The 22223-nt window shown below is 44.9% G+C and overlaps 3 protein-coding genes across 5 annotated transcripts; 1 reads left to right on the forward strand and 2 right to left on the reverse strand.

Annotated features, from left to right (window-relative positions):
* Nucleotides 1–72: 72 nt before the first annotated feature.
* UNG (uracil DNA glycosylase) lies at nt 73–4843 on the reverse strand. 2 transcript variants are annotated; one of them, XM_059863310.1, is made up of 7 exons: nt 4686–4843; nt 3851–4045; nt 3680–3775; nt 2841–2938; nt 2434–2522; nt 1937–2115; nt 73–1368 (listed from the first exon to the last, which is right to left on the reverse strand). In XM_059863310.1, exons 1-7 carry the CDS (start codon nt 4773–4775, stop codon nt 1228–1230), a joined length of 888 nt encoding a protein of 295 aa, XP_059719293.1. In that variant the 5' UTR covers nt 4776–4843; the 3' UTR covers nt 73–1227. The 2 variants fall into 2 exon arrangements, with proteins under 2 accessions (XP_059719293.1, XP_059719292.1); XM_059863309.1 differs by lacking the exon at nt 4686–4843 and having other exon boundaries at nt 3851–4226.
* A 77-nt stretch (nt 4844–4920) lies between these two features.
* Nucleotides 4921–7797, forward strand: ALKBH2 (alkB homolog 2, alpha-ketoglutarate dependent dioxygenase). 2 transcript variants are annotated; one of them, XM_059863201.1, is made up of 3 exons: nt 4921–5229; nt 5852–6050; nt 7033–7797. In XM_059863201.1, exons 1-3 carry the CDS (start codon nt 5016–5018, stop codon nt 7367–7369), a joined length of 750 nt encoding a protein of 249 aa, XP_059719184.1. In that variant the 5' UTR covers nt 4921–5015; the 3' UTR covers nt 7370–7797. The 2 variants fall into 2 exon arrangements, with proteins under 2 accessions (XP_059719184.1, XP_059719185.1); XM_059863202.1 differs by having other exon boundaries at nt 7046–7797.
* A 766-nt stretch (nt 7798–8563) lies between these two features.
* Nucleotides 8564–22171, reverse strand: USP30 (ubiquitin specific peptidase 30). Its single transcript, XM_059863200.1, has 13 exons — nt 22154–22171; nt 21585–21694; nt 20455–20640; nt 19262–19365; nt 17858–17956; nt 17121–17163; nt 16773–16867; nt 15629–15688; nt 14542–14628; nt 13984–14064; nt 12990–13209; nt 12301–12424; nt 8564–11570 (listed from the first exon to the last, which is right to left on the reverse strand). Exons 2-13 carry the CDS (start codon nt 21682–21684, stop codon nt 11333–11335), a joined length of 1437 nt encoding a protein of 478 aa, XP_059719183.1. The 5' UTR covers nt 21685–21694; nt 22154–22171; the 3' UTR covers nt 8564–11332.
* Between the last annotated feature and the right edge of the window lie 52 nt (nt 22172–22223).

The following is a 22223-nucleotide window of genomic DNA, read 5'->3' on the forward strand; positions in this document are numbered from 1 at the left end:
GGCTCCCTGGGGGAACAGGGACTCCCCATTCCACCCCCCTCTCCCTCCCTGTGTTAAAATACCAATGCAAGATCATGTAAACAAAGTAATTTTTATTTTAAAAAACACACTGGGGGACAAAAACCCAAGCAAACAAGATATACAGCAAGGCCACAGACAGTGTAAATTCACTGGTGATAGTGTTAGCTCAGAGAGAACACCAGAGGAAGGGTTATAAGGATATTCTACAAAAACTGGTGTAATTTCCAAAAAAAAAAAAAAAAAGAAAAAAAAGGCTCTTTATTTCCATTAAAGGAATTACAAAGTCAAAGATGGGCTGGAAACCCAGGAGTATGAAGTCAACACCTCTTCCTCCTGGAAATCCTAACAGTTATTGCCAACAGCAGGTAGAAACTTTAATTTGCTCCCAAGGTGGCAAAGCACAAAGTTCCCTCTTTTAAGATCTTAAAAAGATCTGAAGTAATTTGCTACTATCAGTCCCTGAATTGGGAGATGTCAATGAACAAACCTTCGCTGCTGCCATCAGCAAGTACTCCCAGGTCCTTGGTCAGCACAGCTCACCTGTCATCCAGGTGATTCCACACCCAGGAAGAACCTAAAACCTTTTGATTTTCCTGCATAAATGCCAACAAAAAATTCAAAAGCATTACCAAGGGTCTTGGTCACAGCCTCCCTGTGGCTGAAGGGAGGATTTATCCCAAAATCTTGAGATCATGGATACACCAAGCAACACTCCTGACCCTGTGTTTTTGTTACAGCCTTGAGAAGCCATTTTTGTAATAAATCTGTAGCAAAAAGCTAAAACCAAAAGCCTTTTCCTCCCATGGAGACAGCTCCATTCCCCCTAAATAGGCAAACTGGATTTGTGTGGGAAGGAGGCAGCAGAGCATGCACAAAAGCTGAGCAGCTCAGAAAGAACTGACACCCCTTCACCAGAGTCTGAAAATAAATTCCCATTGCCACAACGACCACAAATTAATCCAGAACTCTGCTGTCTGGGGTCTTGTTTTTTTGCTTCAAATCAGGCTAAGATCTGTTCCAGCAGCAGAGCTGTCCATCAAACACTCCAACACGCTCTCAAAAATAAACTTTTAAAACAAAAATATAACCATCTCTGAAAGTTTGGAAATTGATCAACACTCAAAGAGCGATTCTCAGGTCAGCAGGAGTTTCTCAGAAATGCCCCAAGCCCTGGCCCAAGGGCTGCTCCCAAGCCTCAGCCCCAGCTCAGAGTGCTTTCCAGTCAATGGGCTTCTTCCCAGATTTCTTGAGGAATTCATTGGTCTTGGAGAAGTGCCGGCAGCCAAAGAACCCTCTGTTGACAGAGAGGGGTGAGGGATGAACCGTCTGCAGGACGTGGTGACGCTTCTGGGGACAGCAGAGGAAACCATTTGTTATTCCTTCTCCTCCTGCTCCAGGGCAGGTGATGTATCCCCATTCCTTCTCCTGCTCCAGGGCAGGTGTGATTTACCCCATTCCTCCTTTTCCTGCTCCAGGGCAGATGTGATTTACCCCATTCCTCCTTTTCCTGCTCCAGGGCACGTGTGATCTCCCCTTACACCCCCTCCTCCACCAGCCTGAGACCCAAAGAACCAGCCACAAGGACCAAGACTTCTGTTCCACTAAGCAAAGACATAAATGCCCTGGCATTTCCCAATTGCTGTCATGCCACCAGCAGATTTCATATTGATTCATGAGCCCTCAGCTAGGGAAAACAGCTCTGTCCTTGTGAGACACTGCTGACAAGAGAAGCTCATTGTTGCTCCACTTTTCTTGCTTAATTCTGGCAAAGGCTAAGCTGGAGCAGAAGCAGAGCTCGATCTGACAGAGTTCAGGCAGGGAAAATTCCCAATTCTGTAAGGGAAGTGCCCTCTAGTGTCCACCAAACCGAGGGAAAAACCAGGGAGAGGGAAGGGCTGAGGAGAAGGAGGTGTACCCTGTCGATGGAGCTGCCTTTCCTCTGGGCATAGGCTCCCCAGAGCATGAAGACAAGCCCGTGCAGGTTCTTGTTGAGCCAGGACACCACAGCATCTGTGAACTGCTCCCAGCCCCTCTCCTTGTGGGACGTGGCCTGGTGAGCCCGAACCGTCAGCACCGCGTTGAGCAGGAGCACCCCTGGCAAACAAAGCACACCCAGAGGGTGAAACAAGGGTTAATCCATCCCTGCACTGCCCAAAGCTGGGCTGGATGGAGCTCTGAGCAACCTGGGGTAGTGGAAGGTGTCCCTTGGGTAAGCTTTAAGCTCCTTTCCAACCCAAACCATTCTGGGATTCAAACTTCTTTTTTTCCCTGTTGAAGCAAATTTTCATTTTAAGGTGCTCAGAAGTGATTTTCTCTCCTAGAGGTGGATTATTTCCAACCACAGGGCTGGTTTTTAGATAAATTTCTTTCCTGCTCCACAGGGAGTAAATCACTGAGTGTCTCTGAGCTCACCTTGCTTGGCCCAGCCCGTCAGGTCCCCATGGCCAGGGTGGGTGAAGCCTTCAATGTCCTCAGAGAGCTCCTTGTAAATATTCTCCAAGCTGCAAACCAAACCAGCAGAATATTTTTAATATGACAAGAGCAAGCAACACCACTCATTGCTCTAAGCAAGAAAGAAAAGCATTGATTTTAATCTTATTATTTAAGATAATAAAGCCATTTGCAGAGGCAGGGCAGCAGAGACTCTGTGTGTCTGCCTGGAAGCTTTAATGAGACTGGAAGTTAAAATTTACATCCAGAGTGTCACCAAAACTACACAGAATTATCCTTCCAGGTGATGCACAACTCAAATTTAAGCAGTTGCAAAGCACATCAATTTTCCCAGTCCTGAGCACCACAGATTTTGTAAATTTTCATACCTGGGGGGTGGTGGAACAGGTTTCTGGACACTGAAACAGAGCCCATGAGCTTGCTTAGGTCCATGATATGGATCTTGTCCCAAAATAACAACCTTTACCTGAAAGCAGACCTTGGTTAGCACTGAACTGTAGTCAGTATTATTCCCTAAAGAGTGAGGAGAAAAAGGCTTATAAATGAGCTTTATCCTAAAACAGAGACAAAAAATGCCACAAACCAACCCCTCCGAAAAACTGAAGTTAAATCCCAGATATCTCATTGCTAAAGAGCACAGAGCCCACCTAACACTAGGGATTAATATTCCTATGGCTTTGCTGCCAAAATAATGAATATAAGTAATATAATTTGAGAGCAGAAGACCAACATTTCCACAGTCACAAAAAACAACCTTGTTATTTTCCAAGTAAGTTTCATCCCATTTCAGCTTTATGCCACACTTGTTGTGGTGTTTTTGACAGCTTTTATTGGAAATAACATTACCTTGTGTTGTCTTGTTTTCTTTAATAGTCCTTTACCGATCAATTAAAATAAGAAATGTACAAGATCAAAAAACTATGAGCTAGGTTAAGCTGTTAACACCAGAAAAAAGATCAAAAGGCTCAGAGGAAGTTCTGTGGCTTGTGAGGGTAATAAAAGAATAAAATCAAGGTTTGTTATCAGACATGAAAGAGAAGGCTGGATTTATGAGTTAGGTGAGCCAAACAACAGCACCCACATCCCACTGGATCCAAGTTTAAGGGACCAAACACTAAAGGAACAAGTCTGTGCACCCATCCCGCACCTTCAGGGTTTTAAACAGCCCGGAGCAGCTCAGAGAGCCCCCCACCACGACTCTACTCACATCCCAGATGTCGCACATCTGCGTCCAGGTGAAGACCTGCTCGGGGGGCGGATACACCGTGTAGCGCTTCCTCTCGTCGGCCACGAACGCCATCAGCTGCGGGGGCAGCGGGGGCTCAGAGGGGGCTCAGCGGCCGCTCGGAGCGGGGGGGGATCGGGGAATGCTGCTCACCTCCATGAAGTAGGGCTTGGAGAACTCCCCGGCCAGCTGTCGCCGCCAGCTGTCGCCGAAGCCCGGAGGCACGTTCCGCTCCGCCAGCAGCTGCCGCGCCGCCTCCTTGTTCTTGCGGATGCGCTCCTGCTGCTCCGCGCTCAGCGTCTGGCTCGCGTTATCGCCGGCTCCCTTCGCCTTCTTGGCGGCGCTCACCTGGAAGCAGCGGGCAGGGGGGTGGCTGCGGAGGGTGCGGGACGGCAGCGGGCGCAGCGCGGAGCGGAGGAGCGGCCCGATGCGGGAGGGCAGCGCGGGGCGAAGGAGCGGCCCGGGGCGGGAGAGCAGCGCGGCCACGGCGGCACCGGCCACGGCTGCACAACGCGCGGCCATGGCGGGACACACCCCGCCCAAGGGGCGGCCCCAACGCACGCGGCTGTTCCGCGGCAAAACACAAAGCGCGCCCCCATTGGCCACCCACAGCAGCGAAAACAAACGCCTGCTCGTTATTGGTCAGCGGGAAAAACGCTCGCTTCTCCCCATTGGCTCGCGGCTGCTGGAGGGGAGGTTTTCACCTAGCAACTGTGACGCCAGTGAAGGGCTCAGCGCTCATTGGGCGGCAGCGAAGCGTGGCCGCTTGATTGGCAGCTCAGCCACGCGTGGAGCCGCGCGGGAGTTTGGAAATTGTGCCCCCCCCCCCTCCCCACCGCAATTCCCCTCAGAAAAGGCCGCCAGTGCCCCCAGCCCCCTCAGAGTGCCACACAGAGCCAGGCACGCACGTGCCGCCACCAGACCCCTCTCCTCCCTCCCTTCTCCCCTCCTCCGGAGCCGCAGGCTCCCTCAGCCTCCCGATCGCTACCTCAGAATCGCCGTCCGGCTCCGGGGACCGCCCGCGCTTCTTAGCCGGCGCGGGGCTGAAAAAGGAGTGCAGCGTCCTCTGCCCGATCATGGCTGCGGCGGAGCGGGGCAGGCAGCGAGCGAGGGTGGCCGCGCTGAGTGAGGGGCGGCAGCGGCGCGGAACGAGCGGGAGGGCGGGGCGGGACTCGGATTTGGCGCCAAAACCGCGCGCGTGCGCCTGGGGGCGTGGCCAGACGGAGAGGGGGCGTGGTTTCGTGTGCTCCCGTTTCCCGCGGGATCGCCGTTCCCGTTCTTTCCCCCCCGGGCGTCGCTCCCGGTCCCGGGTCCGCCCATGGACAGGTTCGTGGTTAAGTTGCCCCGCGGGCAGGCGGGGGATGGAGGCAGCGGCGGAAAGAGGCCGCGGCTGGAGAAGCCTGGCCCGGAGCGGCCGCCGCCGCGGGAGATCCGCGCCGAGGGGCTCAGCTGTGATTACCGCATCCTCTTCGACAAGGCTGAGGCGGACGAGATCTTCCAGGAGCTGGAGAAGGAGGTGGAGTATTTCGAAGGTATATTCCTGCCCTGTGAGCGTGCCGCAGCACGGGCTGTCCAGGGAGGCTCCGGAGGCCTCCCGAAGGGCCTGGACAGTGCTCTTGGAGACCCTGCTTGGGCAGGAGGGCGGCCTGGATGACCCCTCCGGTCCCTCCCAACCTCAGCCTTTTTTGTGTCCAGCTGTATTCCCCTCCATATTCCTCTTCCTAGTGAAGCATTTCCCTGGCCAGCCCACCCAGGTGGGTCCCAGAGCAGTTCCCAGGACCCGGGCACAGCTGGTGGGCACTGGGAGGTTCCTGCAGCCACCTGGTGTTGGCACAAGCTGGCCCTGAGAAACCAAGGACGGGCAACGGGTCTGACCCTACAGGGTTGGTTTTGCTGATCTGGAAGTGTTTGTCGAGGGATAATCCTGGAGTGGTGACTGGAATTTGTTGGAGATGCAGTGTATGAGGGATGTGATGGGGGAGGACAAGACAGAGTCCAGCTTTGCTGGGACACAAGCCCTGGGGACAGGGATAACAGCTTTTGGGTTGTCATGAGCCTCCTCATTCCCGTTTGGAGATTCCCAGAAGCTGCAGATCCAGGAGAATACCAGAGTGTGCAGACACAATACAAACCCAGGTTTGATCCTTCCCACAGATGAGATGACAAAGCTGCAGGTGTTTGGCACGTGGCACAAGATTCCCAGGAAGAAGGTGACCTATGGAGACCCTGGCCTGTCCTACACTTACTCAGGGGTCACGTTCCACCCCAAGCCCTGGATCCCGGTGCTGACCCGGATCCGGGAGCGCGTCACCGCGGAGACGGGACACACCTTCAACTTCGTCCTCATCAACAGGTACAGCCCCTTCCAGCTGCACCCAGCAGCTTCGTCTTCAAATATAACAAAATAACCCCAAATTTATATGCTGGAATCTGAAATGCAGGCGACTCTCAGGGCTTTAGCCTGTAAGATAAAGCTTAGAATTAAACACAGGGTTTAAGAACTTAGAAAAGGCTTCCAAACTTAAGTGCTAGAAGCAAGAATGTGGATTTGTGGTTTAAAGCACAGACACGAATAAAACTAAGTAAAACTAAGTTTAAAGTAAGGAAAAGAAAGTTGAGAATTTTAGAGTTTAAAATACAGAAAATATAAAAGTAGTTAGAAAGATAAACAAGAAGTTTAGAATGCAGCACTATAAGTTTATTATTATTAAATTAATCAATTTAATAATTTGATAATTAATGAAATTATTAAAGTAGTTAATTTAATTATATATCGTTAAATTAATTAGTTTAATTATATAATATATATAATTTAATTAAGTATAAAATTGAATATAAAATGTAAAATCCACATATAGTTATAATATAGAAATATATTAAAAATATAAAATATAGATATATTAAAAATAAAAATAGATAATTAAGTATAAAATAAATATATATATAATATATATATAAATATAAAATGTAAATATATAAAAGTATAAAATTAAATATAAAATAAATACATATAATATAGATATAAATATAAAATGTAAGTATATAAACTATATACATTTATAAATATGAAATATGAATATATTAAAATGAAAATATATAAGTATGAATATATAATCAATAAATAATTATACTATAAAATTATATTTTATAAATATTTTACATTGTTTTATAAAATATATGCATATAGAATTATGAAATAGAAATATATACATATAAAATTAAATATAAAAATAATACATATAATACAGAAATATAATTAAATATTAATTTAATTACGACTATTAAATTAATAATAATTCATTTAATAATTAAAGTTAAAATAACGACAAAGCCAGAGTTAATTCCCAGGTACAAAGATGGCCTGGACCACATCGGGGAGCACCGGGACGACGAGAAGGAGCTGGTTCCCCTCAGCCCCATCGCCTCGGTGTCCTTCGGAGCCTGCCGGGATTTCGTGTTCCGGCGCCGGGGCCGGCCCGGGGCTCAGGGCCCGGGGAGGATCAGCCTGCAGCTGGCCCACGGCAGCCTGCTCCTCATGAAGCACCCCACCAACGTGCACTGGTACCACAGCCTGCCCCCACGCAGGAGGGTGCTGGCCCCCAGGGTCAACCTCACCTTCAGGAATGTCCTGCCCGTGTCCAGGAGCGGAAATGTTCAGCCTTTGGGCACTGAAAAGTGAATTTAGTTCCTGCTGGAACTGTGGATTCATCTATTCCAGCAGGTGAATGCTGGATTCACCTCCTGGTCCATCACCTAATGGACAAAATCTGGTAATTTTGCTGCTGAAGCCTGTGGCCACTGATCTCTCTCAATGGCAAGGTTCTTCCCTCTGGGACATGTTGCTCTGGTCCTGCTGATCCCTGTTTTTGCTGATTGCTCCCCTTGTTTTGCTCAGGGAGAAGTTTGTTCTCAGCTGATCTTTATCTAAGCAGTGTTCCAAGAAGATGAAAATGCTCCATAGCCTGCAGGCAGCAGTTTGCAAACACTGTGAGCCACAAGCTGTGATAGTTTAAAGCTGATATTCTACAGGTGGCACTTTCTGTCAATGAGCTCTGGTTTGCTTGGGGATTTTAAATTAAAATAAAGCAAAATGAGCCTGACGTGGAGAAGGGGAGTGCTGAGGTGTGAGGACAGGGTGTGGCTGGATGAGTGCTTCACTGCTGTCTGCTTGAATTCCTCTGCTCCTGAAGGAGGCTCCTCTTGCAGGAGAAGCACAAGATTTTTCCTCCCTCGGGTCCTTTGTACAAAAACCAGGCAGCAAAAAATGCCCTTGTGGGGAAGAACTGGGTTGTCCCATTTCCATCTGAGAGTGTATTTTCCTAAATAATTATCCCTAGGGATCCCCTCCTGACTGCCTGAAAGCCATCACCTCCCACACTCACAGGGAATCCTGCTGGAAATGAGGGAATTCTGTCCAGTCTCCTAGAGATCTTGAACCATCAAGGAATGGTAAGTTCTGGGTGAGAAAGGGAACCAAATCCTCTGTAACCTGGCTTCAACCACTGGAATTACTGCTGGGCTCTGGCCTTCAGTGGTGGGTCCATTATTCCTGTGCAGAGAATTGGGAATTGATACTTCCCACTCTCTGCCACTCTGAGATGCTCTGTGGAGCTTGAAAATCTTTCTTATCCAGGGCTTGTGAAGTATTGTTTCAACCCCTCTAGCTCCCAGCTTGGTGTTTGTTTCAAGACATTCCCACACTGATTTTTCTACCAAGTTTGTTCTTTTATTGCTACTGTACAGTTACAAAAATACCCTGAAGTGGAAAAAAAAGCAACTTCAAACAGCAGTGCAGTGCTTAGACTGGAAAAGACATTTTTAAATTAACACACAAAATAAGACAAGAATAACCCAAACACAGAAATGTCATCTTGGAGCTCTTAATTCTTTACAATTTATTAACATCTTCTCCACCATGGCAGCTTGGGAGGGACGAGTTCCAGCATTTGAGCCTTGTGGCTGCACGGAGCCCTCCCAGAGGGGAGGTTTGGCTGGAAAACAGATCCCAGTGACCTCCAGAGGGGAGGTTTAGCTGAAAAACAGAGTTCTGTGACCTCTGGAAAGACAGTTCCCAGTGACCTCCAGAGGGGAGGATGAGCTCCCAAAGCTCTGCACAGATCCTCAGCTCACAGGGGGCTGGCAGGATCTGGCACAGCTCAGGGCCAGGACTGAGGTGCTGGGCTTTGCTCCCTTCCTCATCTGAGGGTTAAGCCAAGCCCATTTACCCCTCCCCACCAGGCAAAGCCAGAAAAAAGGCTCAACCCTTCCCGTGATAGCCCTTGAGGGAGATCCATAGCCCAGAGAAACAGCTCTTGGCAAAGAAACCCAGCTGCCAGATTTCAGTCCATTGTGTGCGTGTCCTCTGCCCCTCCTCCAGCACAACTAAGCTAAGGGGCTGCTCAGCTGAACCCCCAAATCCAGGAAAAACCCCCCAAATCCAGGAAAAAACCCCAAGCAGAGCATTGAGCCTGGAGAATGCAGGACAGCCACTGCAGGCACTGGAAATGGGTTCAGTTCTGAGGTGCAGGGGCAGATCTGCTGGAGGGAGATGTTGGGGTGATGGTTTTAGATGCCTCCTAGTAGGGAGGGCTGGCTCCTTCTCCAGCTCTCTCAGCTCTCCCTTCAATGGCCAGAGCAAATTTTTGGCATTTTGCATCCTTCAGGGTTTTTTTTGTTTGTTTTCTTGGTTTTCTGTAAATTAAAACAGGTTAAAACCAAGCTACTGCTTGTGCAGCACAGCCAGGAACCAGGTCCCAGTCCAGCAGTGGATTTATCAATATTTATGTACTATGAGCATTACCTGGGCCAGGAATTGTGCTCCAGACTCTGGAATGATGAGTTGTGTAAATAATTTTGCATATCCACCCATTTTACCACTCCTGCTTTGGCTGGTTTGGAGCCTCTCCTGAGGAAGTGTGAACACCCCCGAGCTTTGGGCAGCACTATGAATTCATGAGGTACAAAGTTGCCCTAAAAAAACTATTTAAGACAGTTGTTATTTGAAAACTTCACACTGAAAAAAAGCTTGTCTGATGAGGGATTTTTCTCTTCCAAGCTTACAAGGACAGAAGAGAGCTAAGAACAACCTACATATTTTATTCCTGGTCATTTAAAAGCAGGTTTTTAAAGGAGGATTTTTGCTGCTTCTCTCCCTCTGTGCTTTGGGATTTTTTTTTCACATCAAACAATCCAGAGCAGCAGAATTCCCCTCATTTCTATTTACAGGGCAGCCTGGAGCTGATGCAGGATTCCCAGATTTCTTCATGAGACCAGTAAGTGCCCACAAGTCCTGGCCCTCTTGTTTATATTCCATTTAACAAGGCCAGGGGCTGCTCTACAGCTGAGCTGCAAGCCAGGAGCATGGATCCCAATGCTGGGAATAGCAGATTCCAGCAACAAAATGGGAAGGGCAAGTCTAGAACAGTTACAGCAGCTTGGAAATCACAGCATTAAAAGTTGCAGTTGATGCTACAAAACAACTGGATTCGACAGTGCTGAAGGAAATGACAACACTGAGCACTAGCAAACACTTCCATGTGCTGATTCCAGCTAGATTCCAAAGGTATGGAGCAATAAATTAAGGTTTCAGCTCTTAATAGATACAAAATTATCTCCTGGATAAAGCAATTGAAATCAGGAGGACTTTATATTATAAAGAAGTAAAGTGGGAGGAAAATTGTGTGAACAGGGAAATCTTTTGAATGGGGGCAGTTTGTGGAGATGCCTTGACTTGATGGGTCAGGAGAAATGGGATTCCATGGGTTCATCCCATGGGTGTGAGGCATTCCCAGGACACAGTGGGCATGCAGAGGGCTGGGCCAGTGGCAATGCAGCTGCTCAGGGAAGCTCAAGGCACTTTGTGTCTTAAATCATTGCCAACAGCAGCTTCCCACTGCCCCCTCCCAGGGCTCCCCCACTGGGAAACATTGGGAATAGAGCCTTGGGATAAAATCCCTGCCTGACAGACAAAGGCTGCTCAACACATGCTTGGGGCTGGAGCAGCTCTGGGAATTTTGGACAAAACACAATTCCCAGCCATTGCCACAGGGAAGGGAACCTGGAGGGGCTGGTGCATCGTGGAGAGGTGCCAGGGGAGGGAATGGGATGGGAGGGGCTCCTCAACAGCAGCTTGACATCAACCCTTTCCAGGGCTCCCCCTTGGGAAGTGAAATGTGTGGGATGAAGCATCTCCCTGGGAAAAGTGCAGTGTCAGGACATGGAACAGAGTCTTGGGACAGGCAGAAAACACTTCTCAAACACACACCTGGGGCTGCATGGTGCTGGAACAGCAGGATCTGGGTACAAACCACAATTCCCAGCTGCTCCCACGGGGAAGGGAGCCTGGAGAGGGGGAGGTTTGCATAATGGAGAGGCTCCATCTGAGGGCTGGGATGGTCCTGAGGGCTGGGACCATCCCAAGGGCTGGAACATCCCAGGGGCTTGGATAATCCCAAGTGGCTGGGACCATCCCAGGGGCTAGGACTATCCCAGCATCCCAGGAGGTGGGATGACCCCAAGGGCTGGGATGGTCCCAAGGTCTAAGATGACCCCAAGGGCTGGGATGGTCCTGAGGGCTGGGACCATCCCGAGGGCTGAGATGACCCCGAGGGCTGGGACCATCCCAGCAGCGCTGGCTCAGCTCTGGGCCGGGCTCTGGGGCTGGGCCCGGCCGTGCACGCGCTCGTAGAACAGCAGGTAGGCGCTGGCTGCCAGCACCTCGTGCAGGCTGGCCCTGCGCACAGACTCGTCCGAGATCCAGAGCCACTGGCTGCCGCGGGCGCCCGGCGCGCGCCGGAAGGTGACGAAGTGTCCCGAGTGCATGTCCCCGTGGTGCACCACCACGGCCATCAGGCGGTACAGGTACAGCGGGGCCCTGCGGGGACACGGGTCAGCCTGGCCACACACACCAGAGCAGCCACAATTCCTGCCTGGAAAAAGGGTGTGGCTCCCCGTGTGGCTGCTCTGTGCCTGGTCTAATGGAAGGTGTCCTTGCCCATGGTAAGTGGTGGGATGGGATGATCTCCGAGTTCCAACCTAAATAATTTTTTAATCCAAACTGCTTTTTCCTGCTGCTCCATCCCTGGACGTGTCTAAGGCCAGGATGGACGGGGTTTGGAGTGACCTGGGATAGTGGAAGGTGTCCCTGCCCATGGGAAGGGGACTGCACTGGATAGTCCCTAAGTTCCCTACCAATCTAACCCATTCTGGAATTCTATGGAAAAGGATTATCAGCAGAAGACCCCAAGGGTGATTTATCAAGCGGAATCATGGCAGGTGCAACTGAAACCAAAAATGTCTGAGAAACAAAAAAAATCCATGGATTTCTTACATCCATTTGAGAATGAAGGAGAAGAAGGGCTGGAGGAAACCAGCAGCAGTGAGATTATGGCTGTTCAGAAGCACCATGAACCAGAGGAAGGAGATTTTGAGTTTTGCTTGTAACTTGCCCTAAGCCCTTTCCCAGGACTAAAAATCACCCAGAAGACAAACAGAGGAGCTGGGACAAAGGTCACATCCTGTGACTGGGCAGCCTCAGGACAAGGAAGAAGAAAGGAAAACCATCTGAAGGACAGAATTGAACAGGGTACAAATCTCTAACTTACCTGCACTCAGGGAATGCAGCAAGTGGGAAAGTTCCTGGGGACATTAAAAATGAGGGAGAGGAGGAGGAGGAAGAGGAGGCACCATTCATGAAGAGAGGTTTGGTACCAGCTGGTTGTTCTGCATCTGCCAGAGGAAGGAGAAATTCAGGGATTTAACCTGAATGCTGTTGCTAAGAACTGCATCTCTGCTCTTCATCACAGGATATGAAGGTTTTTTATTGATTTTTATATCCAAAGGCAATGGATATTTTATTCAAATTCATTTTACATGACAAATACGGAAACTGCCATGTGTCCAAAATCCCAACTAAAGGAATATTGAGTGCCTAAGGACAGACCTCCTACAGATGGATTTTCCAACTGTTTTTGACAAATTCACTATTCCCAGCATTCCCTCTCTGCTTGTCCTGAAGCCTTGGGAGAGATCCCTAACAAGAAAAACCCTGGGACATCCCAAGTGCAACACTCCTTTGGACATAAAAACTTATTTTTATGTATATATATATTTAGCAGGATCAAAATGAAATTTTCCAAACTGAACTGAACAAATAATTTGAGAATGGCAAAGGGATTTCTGTCCTCTTTGCAGAGCCCCATATCAAGATGCTGCTCATGGCTTGATCCTGCAGAGACCTTTTGATCCCTGACATGCAGAAAGAGCTGAACCATTTTATTGGCAAAAGAGGTACCTGAAGATTTCCCTGCTCTCCCATCCTTTATTCCAGGGGTTGTCTCCTCAGGGTTTTTCTGGCTGAGCTGCTCCTGGCAGGATTTGGGACCAGGAACTCGATATTTGTAGATGTCCATGACCAGGAACTCGTTGAACTGGACGTGTTCGTGTCTCTTCAGGGGAGTGCCTTGGTTTGACCAGCTCAGCCTTTGCAGGTGGATGCACAAACACTGGGGCAGCTTCAGGAAAGGAAAATCCACATTTTTCATGGAAATAAACAGCTGGTAAGTCCAGGGAATAAGGAAATGCATTTGCCTTATCCCTGTGTAAACTCAGTGGCAACAGTGTCCTTAAAATGTGACAAGAATTCTTGTGAGATTCCGGGTATCTCCTACTCCCCAAAAATTAATGGCTTTGCACAGGGGAAAACAAAAAACATTAAGTGTTATAAAGAGCTAAAATTCAAAATCATTGCTGTAGCAAGGAGTACAATATTATTATTGTTATTATTACTATTATTATTATTATTATTGGCACCTGAGGCTCCTAATTACACACCAGTGCCCTGCTGGCCTCTGCATGACAGGAATACAGAACAAAAAAAAACCATTAGTTTTCTCTTAGAAATCACACCTGATGTTTACTCACTCAGAATATTTTAATTTCTCTGAAATGAGGAATTGCTAAGGATGCTACAAACCCTGTAAATATAAATCAATTTGCTCACTGAAGAGCAAATGTAAAATTAATGTAAAATCTAAGACACGACACTGAGCCAAATTCACATTTAAGTGTTTTGCTAAATAACAGGAGAATATTCACATCCTGTAAGTGTTTAATGTTTGATGTTTTGCTGAGTTGAAGCCTCAATGCCCACAATTATTTGCCAGCTGAGTTTACTTTGAAGAACAAAACATTTGTGGTCTAGCAGCAAGAAATGGACACAACCAGCTCCAAGGGAGAAGTTACTGTGACAGGATTTAGGAGATCTGGAGGGGTTTTTTTTGCCTCACCTTTCCTAACTTTAATTGCTTAACAAATGTTGTTCTCTGGTTTTCTATGTTCTGTCCATTCAGAATTCCTTGTGCCTGGATCTGGAATGAGAAGGGAAAAGAAATGAAGGCACCTGGAGACAGGAGCAAATAATTGTCTGGTTTATGCTCAGTGCATTAATCACACCTAGGAATGCTCTTCAGAATTCCTAAAGGATCAAAATTCTAAACCAAAATCAAGCAGAAATGAGCATTTAGAGATCTCCATTCACTCAGAACTGCACTCATTTGCCTCTTCTGTTGATTTTTAAACAATACCAGAGCAAAAAAATTATCCCTGGTGATACCTGGCAACTACAGAATAAAATATTTGTAGATTTTTGTAACAGCAGTGGCAAGTAAAGCCTCAAGTACTTCATGAGGTAAGAACTCCTTGTTAAATATCTGAAATCCCAGAGGCTTTCCCCAAGCCCTGAAGAAAAAGGAGGTGGAAAGTGAAACCAGGATTGTGTCAGCAGGCTCAAAACTGAGCAGGGAGGTGAAAGGAATTAAAGTGACAGGAAAATCAAAGGGACCTACTTTGGTGCAGTTGTCACACACAACATCCTTGACAGACTCTGAGGAGATGAAGTGATGGAGGCAATGGTCCAGTGTCATGGGACGACCCTGAGTGCCAAGAAAAGCCAGAATTATTTGCAGGAATTTTAGGGTGCATTCCACTGGATTCTGGGAAGGGATTTTTAATAATTCCTTCCATAGAAAAACTACAGAACTGCAAATTTGTTTCATGAAAGAACGGAGTAAATGGCTGTGGGTGATCATGGAACTGTGGGGATTCTCCTTTAGCCTGGATTAAACATGGAAAACTCTGCAGCCTTTTGATAACAGCAGCAGTGATTCCCTGTGTGAGCCCTTCAGTGGGGTTTTAAACCACAGATTTCTGTCCTGTTCCTATTTATCTCCCAGCACTTCAGGGGTCACTTCATGCTCTCTGGCCCTCTCCATAGCAGAAATACAGCTTTAAATGGGATTTAGGCCTCCTTGCTGCCCTTCCTCATATCCTGCCCTGCCAAGGATTGGATAAAACAAAACACAAAGAGCAGAAGATGTGTCCAGATTTCAATCCTGGCTGTCCAGGAGGGCACTGCAAACAGGAATCACAGTTTCCCTGAGTTGTGGAAAGAAATCACTACCAGACATGAAGTTAACAAATTCTTACAGTCCAAAAATATCCTGCAGATGTTGCCCTAGAAATCCACAATGTTTTGTCATTTTGAAGTTTTTCAGAGCCAGAAAGAAACGGAAACAATTCCCAGTTGAATTCACCCCCTGGAAAAGCCTGGATGGGGTAAGGTGTGAACTGCCAGCTGAAGATCACCTTCCCAGGATAGGAAGCAGCCCTTGGGATATGATCTGGGCTCTTCAAATTTGTAGAATTTGTGGAAAAGACCAAACCCTCCACCAGGAGAAAAAGAAAGCTCTGGTGGCATCACCAAGTTCTGCTTGTTGGGCTCATTGGAATCTCACACCACCCGTTAGGGAGAAGGTCCTGCAGCAGCACAGGATTTTAACAGAGCAGGAAAATCAAGTCCTGAAGGAGCTCTGAGTGTCTTCTGCACCTGAGGAAGGCCCTGGGAAGGGCAGGGTGGATCAGGAGGATACATACCCACACAGCTGCTGGAATGCTCAGGGAGAGGCTGTCAAAGGTGTCAAACCTCACAGGGCTCTGCAAGAGAACATTCCAGAGCCAGCATTTATGTCAGTGATGCCTTCAGTTTTAGCTTTCATATTTTTCACATTCTGCACTGCATTAGTGTGTAACTCTGAAATTCATATCAAGTGTTAGCAAGTTCTCCTCACAGTTCAGTCAGACAAAAGAATCCTTCTCCAGCCCCAGAACCAAGGACACTGCTGCAGCTCCTAAAAAGTGTAAACAGCAAAAAGGCCCAAAAGGCTCAAAAAGTGTAAACTGAGGAGAGCAAACTGGGAGGATGGGATTTAATAACCTGAGGCTGTAATTGGACAATTAACCCCAATATGGAAATGGACCAAAAATTATAAAAGTATGAAAACTCATGACCATCTTGGGTGTAGCCCTGGCCAGGCTCTTGTACTGCCCAAGGTGTATCCTGTGAAGCCTTTTTAATAAATATCCACTTTATTCTTTAACACTCTTTAGCCTCTGTTCAAAGTAGCCTCCAAGGGATCATCAGTCCCCCAAAAATCCCAACCCAGTTCTCCCAAGGTGAGCCTGTGCCCTGTGCTGTCCTCATGGACATAATTCCCTCATGGAACAGGATCCAAACCCTTCAGTTTCCCAGCTGGGCCAGGGAACATCAGGAATGTTCTGCTCAGCCTATTCCTCCTCATTCCAATTTGTTTGCAAAGTTTTGAGAAGTAAAATACAAATGTTTTCTTGGTTTGGGTTATAAATGAGGTTTATTTTCTGGATTTTTTTCCACTGTTCAGGTTGTCTGCATCTCCTTATTTGGGATAACTGGACTTTGCAAAATGTGCTCTGCAGAATGAGCAGCGAGTCCTAAACTCACCCAGGCGAGTGGATTTTCAGGTAATATTATTAATCAATTAATTGTTAATTCATTAATAGAATAAAACAACCATTATTCTGGTTGTTGAGGCAGCTGTTACCTCCCACAAGGTGCATCACATGGATTTTTTTTTAGTCTATTTAGGGATAAATCCTTGATCATGACCAAGGGATGATGGTTCCAGGAAGCACTCTGAGTTTTGGAAATCCCTCCTCACGTGACACAGATATTAATAATAATATAAAATATTATCTATTTTACCTGGTGTTCACAGTGTTTGCAGACCATGTTGCTGGTCAGCCTTCCATGGAAAGGGTGCTGAGATTTCCAGTGGTTGGACACAGGGGGAAGACATCCTGCAACACAAAAATTGCCCTTGGATTTTCCATTCATCCACTTTCATCATTCCTATCCCACACTTTTGCCCTTCAGATACAAAATTAATGCCTCCACAGCACACTTTTGTCTCAGTGATTAATAATTAATTGAGGTTTATATATATTTTTGATTTCTATTTCAGTTCAGTACAAAGATCAATTAATATTATCCCTTTAATAAACAAAACTATCCTATGAATATTCAGAATATCCAGAAGGGATAAAATCCTACCTCTTGTTCTGCAGCTTATTTGCTTTTGGATTATTTCTGGTTGCTACAGAGGGAAATAAAAACATTTCATTAACCCTACCTCAGCAACATAGAAAAGACTCAGAAATTTAATACATGAAGTATTAAATGTGCTCCTATTTCATCCCTAATTGGCTTTTCTGGCATTAGAAAAATTGTGGCTCTTTATATTTGTAAGAACAAAAAAACCCGGTACAAAACAAATTTATAACTGACAATTGCTTGTAAAAGGAATCATTAATCTGCAGGACTCTCTGCCTCAGAACACTAAAATAGGAGATTTTGTCTTTTTTTTTTTTGGTCTATATTTTAGGCAAAACCAGGTATTTTCTATCTGCATCAAGTTTATCAGCAAGCTGGAGGATAAGATTAATTTTACCTCCATAAAACTCTTCCAGAAATGCCCTTTTTGCAGTTTTCAACCCTTTTTCAGGTGGGAACTACAGATCACAGTAATTGTCTGGAGGGACTAAATTAAATCCCTACATCCCATGGATTTAGGGATGCAAAAACCCTCAGGAAAGCAGGAACACTGGAAATTCAGAGATATTTTCCTCAGAAAACCTGAGAATTCTTTAAATTTGACTTATTGATGAGTCCCTCTCAAAGGATTAAAGAACACCTTTGAGAAGAGAATCAAAATATCCTAAATATCCACTTTCTACTTGGGAATCTGGGCAGATGACAGGAGTTTCTGAGTAGGAAAGAAGTGGGATCACCTCCAGGGAATGCACATCAAACAGATGGGTCACACGGGGCTGCCGGTCCCGCTCGTCCTCCAGGGAAGAGGTCAGGACATGGAACAGCTCATGGGCATCCTGGAAATGGAGGAAAAAGGGAAAAAAGACATCAAAAAAACACCCCAGGAGGGCTGGAATTGCACAGGAAATTCAGGAAAAATTACAGCTCAGAGCCTGGATTCATATTTGTATTTATAGTTACAACTTTATATATAATTTTTATATTTATATTTTATATTTCTATTTAAGCACATCTAAAATTTATAATATACATAATATCATATATAACATTATATATGAATATAAAATATGTAAGTACATACTAAATATAAATAATAATGAAAAATAAAGTTTCTAAATAAATATATTAAATATATTTACTCAATTATATATATGAAGTATATATTATATTGTATATAAATTATATGTAGGTATTATATGCAATTACTAATATGTATAACTTTTATATAGATATGTGTATTATTATATTTTAATTATTAGATATAATATATATAATTATTATATAATTATCAATATTATTATATACAATTACTATTATATATCACTTTTATATAGATATATATTATTATTATATATTGTAATTATTATATATAACATATATAATTTTTATTATATTGTATGATTATAGATATTATATACAATTACTATTATATATCACTATTATAGATCATATATATATATATACACACACTTTTTTTTTTAATTATTATTTGTGTTTATATTGAATACATTTTGTTGTGCCCAAAAGCATCCTAACAGCTCAAGGTACTCAACACATTCTGGGCCATATAAACTCACAAAAAACCTAAAACACTTGGGAGGAAAAAATACCTTCAAATGAATTCCCAAATCCCTGTTTTCCTGGATTTTGAGGGAAACATAATTGAAATCCATCCTTGGAAATCAGGAGTATATTTTAGGAGTGGGATAATTGATGGAGTGCATTGGAAATACTGACAAAAATTGCAAATAATTAGGATTGCTGAAAAGATGGGAACAGATCCATTATCCAAAATCAGGGATCTGCTCTGCTTTAATATTCCTGGCCCTGTTGGTAAGGACAAGGTTAGGAATTCCCTGAGGAATTCCCAGCCCACTGAAAGCCCCATTCCCAAGCTGGGGAGTTTCCCATCAGTTTTTGGAGCAGGATCCAGGTCTGAGAGCTCCACCCTGGGGGACTGTCCCAGATTGCTGCACTCACCTGCTCCTCAGAGGAGGAGATCTGCTAAGGACAAGGTTTGGAATTCCCAGCCCACTGAAAGCCCCATTCCCATTCCCAAGCTGGGGATGTTTCCCATCACTTTTTGGAGCAGGATCCAGGTCTGACAGCCCCAGCCCTGGGGGTTTTCCTGCTGCACTCACCTGCTCCTCAAAGGAGGAGATCTGCCACCTGTTCATCCTGAGCACCTCCAGCAGGCAGCTGGCATCCAGGACATCGTCCTCTGGCACCTCCTGGCAGGACAGAGCTGGGGAGGGAAGGCAGGAGTGTCAGGAGGAGCCAAAAACGGGGAAAAATCTGTATTTTATTGGGTTAAAGCAGCACCAGCATCACACCACTTCCACAGGAACATCCCAAGGCAGAAATTTCCTTGAAAAACAACCTGAGAGGGAAGCCAGGGGGTCACTTGAGGGTGTCAGAGATGAATTTAGCCCAAAAATTAATCACCTTGAGCTTAAAATCTTAAGTATTTTCTAATAATATTTTGTGTTTTACATAATATTTATTATATAAATTTATTTATATAGTTATTTATTTATTAGGTTATTTATTTATTTTACTATATAAGTTTATATAAAATTCTATTATTTAGTTTCTAAGAATAGTTTATATTCATATAATATTTTATAGTTTATCTGTTATAATATTTTATATGTTATATAATATCTATTACATAACTTTTTTGATATAGTTAATTAATTTATTCATGTAACTTATTATATAAATTATATATAATTCTATTATTTCTTTTATGATAGTATTTTACATTTTATCTTTTCTATTTTATAATAATATTTTGTATGTTATATAATACCTATTATATAAACAGGTATCAATATAATATAAATAATAATTATATAAAGAAATTATTTATATAGTTTATTGATTAATCTATTTATATAATTCATTTATTATAGAAATTATTATATAAAAGTATATTATTTTATACTAATATTTTACATTGATATAATATTTTATCTTTTATAATAATATTTTAATTTAATTTTTAGTATTTAAAACCTTGCAAAGTGAGGTTGAATAGTCTCAGGTTTTTGAGAAAATAGTAAGCTGGGGAAAACAAAAAAGCTTAAATTATTTGCTAATATTTTTTAATAGAATTCTAAATTTCTTTAATTCTATGGAACTCAACCATTCTGTGAAAGGTGGCTGAGCTTTGCCCAAGGCATTTCAATTAATCTGAAAATTAGAGAAGGAAATAAAATAGGGAATACAAACCCCCATGAGCTTCTTTTTTTCGGAAAAGAGCCTAAAAATGCCAACATTTCACCTCAAAGATTTAACCCTTGGTTTGCCACAAGAGGAGATGTGCCAGTACCTCTGAGGAGCTGCAGCAGAGTCACTGAGAGGTGCTGGGGCTGCTCCTGGGGCTGCTCCTGCTCGGTCCTGTACTGGGCTGTGAACTCCTCCAGCCACCTGATGAAGGAGGGGCAGGAGGACAAGCCCTGCAGCAGGGAATTCATGAAGCACGTGTTGCCCAGGTTCAGGAGGCCTGGCACAAGCCCTGCAAAGGGAATTGCAAGAGTTTCCACCATAAAATCCAGGGCAAACATCCTGGTTTTCAGTAGGCATGCTGTGTAATTACAGAAAAATGGGTTTCTGTTAGTTCAGTTTTCAGGTGTTTGAGTTGATTTTTGGTCTTTGAAAAATTCCACAAATTTTTTCAGTAACCATATAATTAATATATGGTGTATATATAATTAATATGGTGTATTTGTGTATAACATGGTGTATATCTGTAGTAGGTCTATAATTAATATAGTGTGTATATATAATTCATATATGGTGGTATTAAATATTATTTAATACATATAATTAATATATATAATATGTATAATTAATATATGGTGTATATATAATTAATATTGTGTGTATGTGTAATATGTGTATAATTAGTATGGTGTATATATAATTAATACATGATGGTATTATATACCAATTAATATATATAATTAATTATGATCTATAATTAATATATAATAATATATATAATTAATATATGGTGTATATATAATTAATATGGTGTATGTGTGTAATATGTGTATAATTAATATGGTGTATATATAATTAATATACGGTGGTATTATAGATTAATATAATTAATATATATTAATATATAGAATAAAATATAACTAATAATATCTATTACTATAAAATGTTATAATTATTATATGTAATGACATAATAATTATATATAGTTAATAATAATGTATTAATTAATAATTGAATAATTAACGTAATATAATTTAGTTTAATAAAGCAGTTGCTCAGCATTCTGAATCGATGCACTCAGATGCCAATCATTCCCTTCCTCGGGGGTCGCCCTGCATCCGATGGAATTCCTTCCCAAAATCCCACCCAGCCAGCTGAAAAAACGGGATCAAGGCGGTGCCGGGGTGGTTCCCGGTACCGGTACCGGTACCCCCAGCCCCCCCAGCCCCCCGGTACCTCTCCGCCGCCGTTTCCTGCCGCTGATGGGGCCCCACAGGACGTAAATCCCGGCCGCCAGCGCCGCCGCCGCGCCCCCCAGCACCCCCCAGCTCCGCATGGCTCGGTGCCTGCCACGGGAAAAACGGGAATAGGGTCAGGGGCTGCGGGGAAAACGGGAATAGGGTCAGGAGCTGCGGGAACACCGGGACAGGGTCAGGAGGTGCGGGAACCCCGAGAGCCCTCAGCCCTCAGCCCCCCCCGGCCTGCCCCGGGAACCGCAGCGCAAAGGGAATGGGGATATGGGAAAGGGGAAATGCAGCAGGAAAAGGGCAGGGGAAAAAGGAAGAAAGAAAGGGAAAGGAAAAAAGAAAGATAAAAAGGAAATGAAGGAGGTGAGGGAAGAAAGGAGGCGCTCGGCCGAGGCTTCGCCTTGACCAGCCCGAGCTCCCCCCACCGCCCTCCCCTCAAAGCCGGCCCCCTCCCGGCTCATTCCGAGCCCCTTCCCGCTCCGTCCCGACCCGCTCCGGTGGCAGCCGCCCCCTCCCCTCGGACCTGGCCCCCTCCCCCGCCCGCAGCAGCCGCCGCACCGGCCCGTCCGCCAGCATGGCCGCGCCGGAACGCGGGCGCGCGGCCGGGCGGAGCCGGGGGGACGGCAGG

Source organism: Haemorhous mexicanus, chromosome 19 (assembly GCF_027477595.1).
Source record: "Haemorhous mexicanus isolate bHaeMex1 chromosome 19, bHaeMex1.pri, whole genome shotgun sequence".
Taxonomy (NCBI): domain Eukaryota; kingdom Metazoa; phylum Chordata; class Aves; order Passeriformes; family Fringillidae; genus Haemorhous; species Haemorhous mexicanus.

What these genes read in the sequence shown, in the direction of transcription:
- UNG (XM_059863309.1), bottom strand. Translation starts at nt 4,219, where the DNA reads ATGGCCGCGCGTTGTGCAGCCGTGGCCGGTGCCGCCGTGGCCGCGCTG. An exon ending in CCTGTTCCACCACCCCCCAG is followed by an intron (nt 2,523 to 2,840) that starts GTATGAAAATTT and finishes TTTGGTTTGCAG; the next exon opens with CTTGGAGAATATTTACAAGG. An exon ending in GACGGGCTGGGCCAAGCAAG is followed by an intron (nt 2,116 to 2,433) that starts GTGAGCTCAGAG and finishes TTTGTTTGCCAG; the next exon opens with GGGTGCTCCTGCTCAACGCG.
- ALKBH2 (XM_059863201.1), top strand. Translation starts at nt 5,016, where the DNA reads ATGGACAGGTTCGTGGTTAAGTTGCCCCGCGGGCAGGCGGGGGATGGA. An exon ending in GGAGGTGGAGTATTTCGAAG is followed by an intron (nt 5,230 to 5,851) that starts GTATATTCCTGC and finishes TCCTTCCCACAG; the next exon opens with ATGAGATGACAAAGCTGCAG. An exon ending in AACTTCGTCCTCATCAACAG is followed by an intron (nt 6,051 to 7,032) that starts GTACAGCCCCTT and finishes CGACAAAGCCAG; the next exon opens with AGTTAATTCCCAGGTACAAA.
- USP30 (XM_059863200.1), bottom strand. Translation starts at nt 21,684, where the DNA reads ATGCGGAGCTGGGGGGTGCTGGGGGGCGCGGCGGCGGCGCTGGCGGCC. An exon ending in TCTGCTGCAGCTCCTCAGAG is followed by an intron (nt 19,366 to 20,454) that starts GTACTGGCACAT and finishes TTCCCTCCCCAG; the next exon opens with CTCTGTCCTGCCAGGAGGTG. An exon ending in GCAAACACTGTGAACACCAG is followed by an intron (nt 15,689 to 16,772) that starts GTAAAATAGATA and finishes GTTCTCTTGCAG; the next exon opens with AGCCCTGTGAGGTTTGACAC.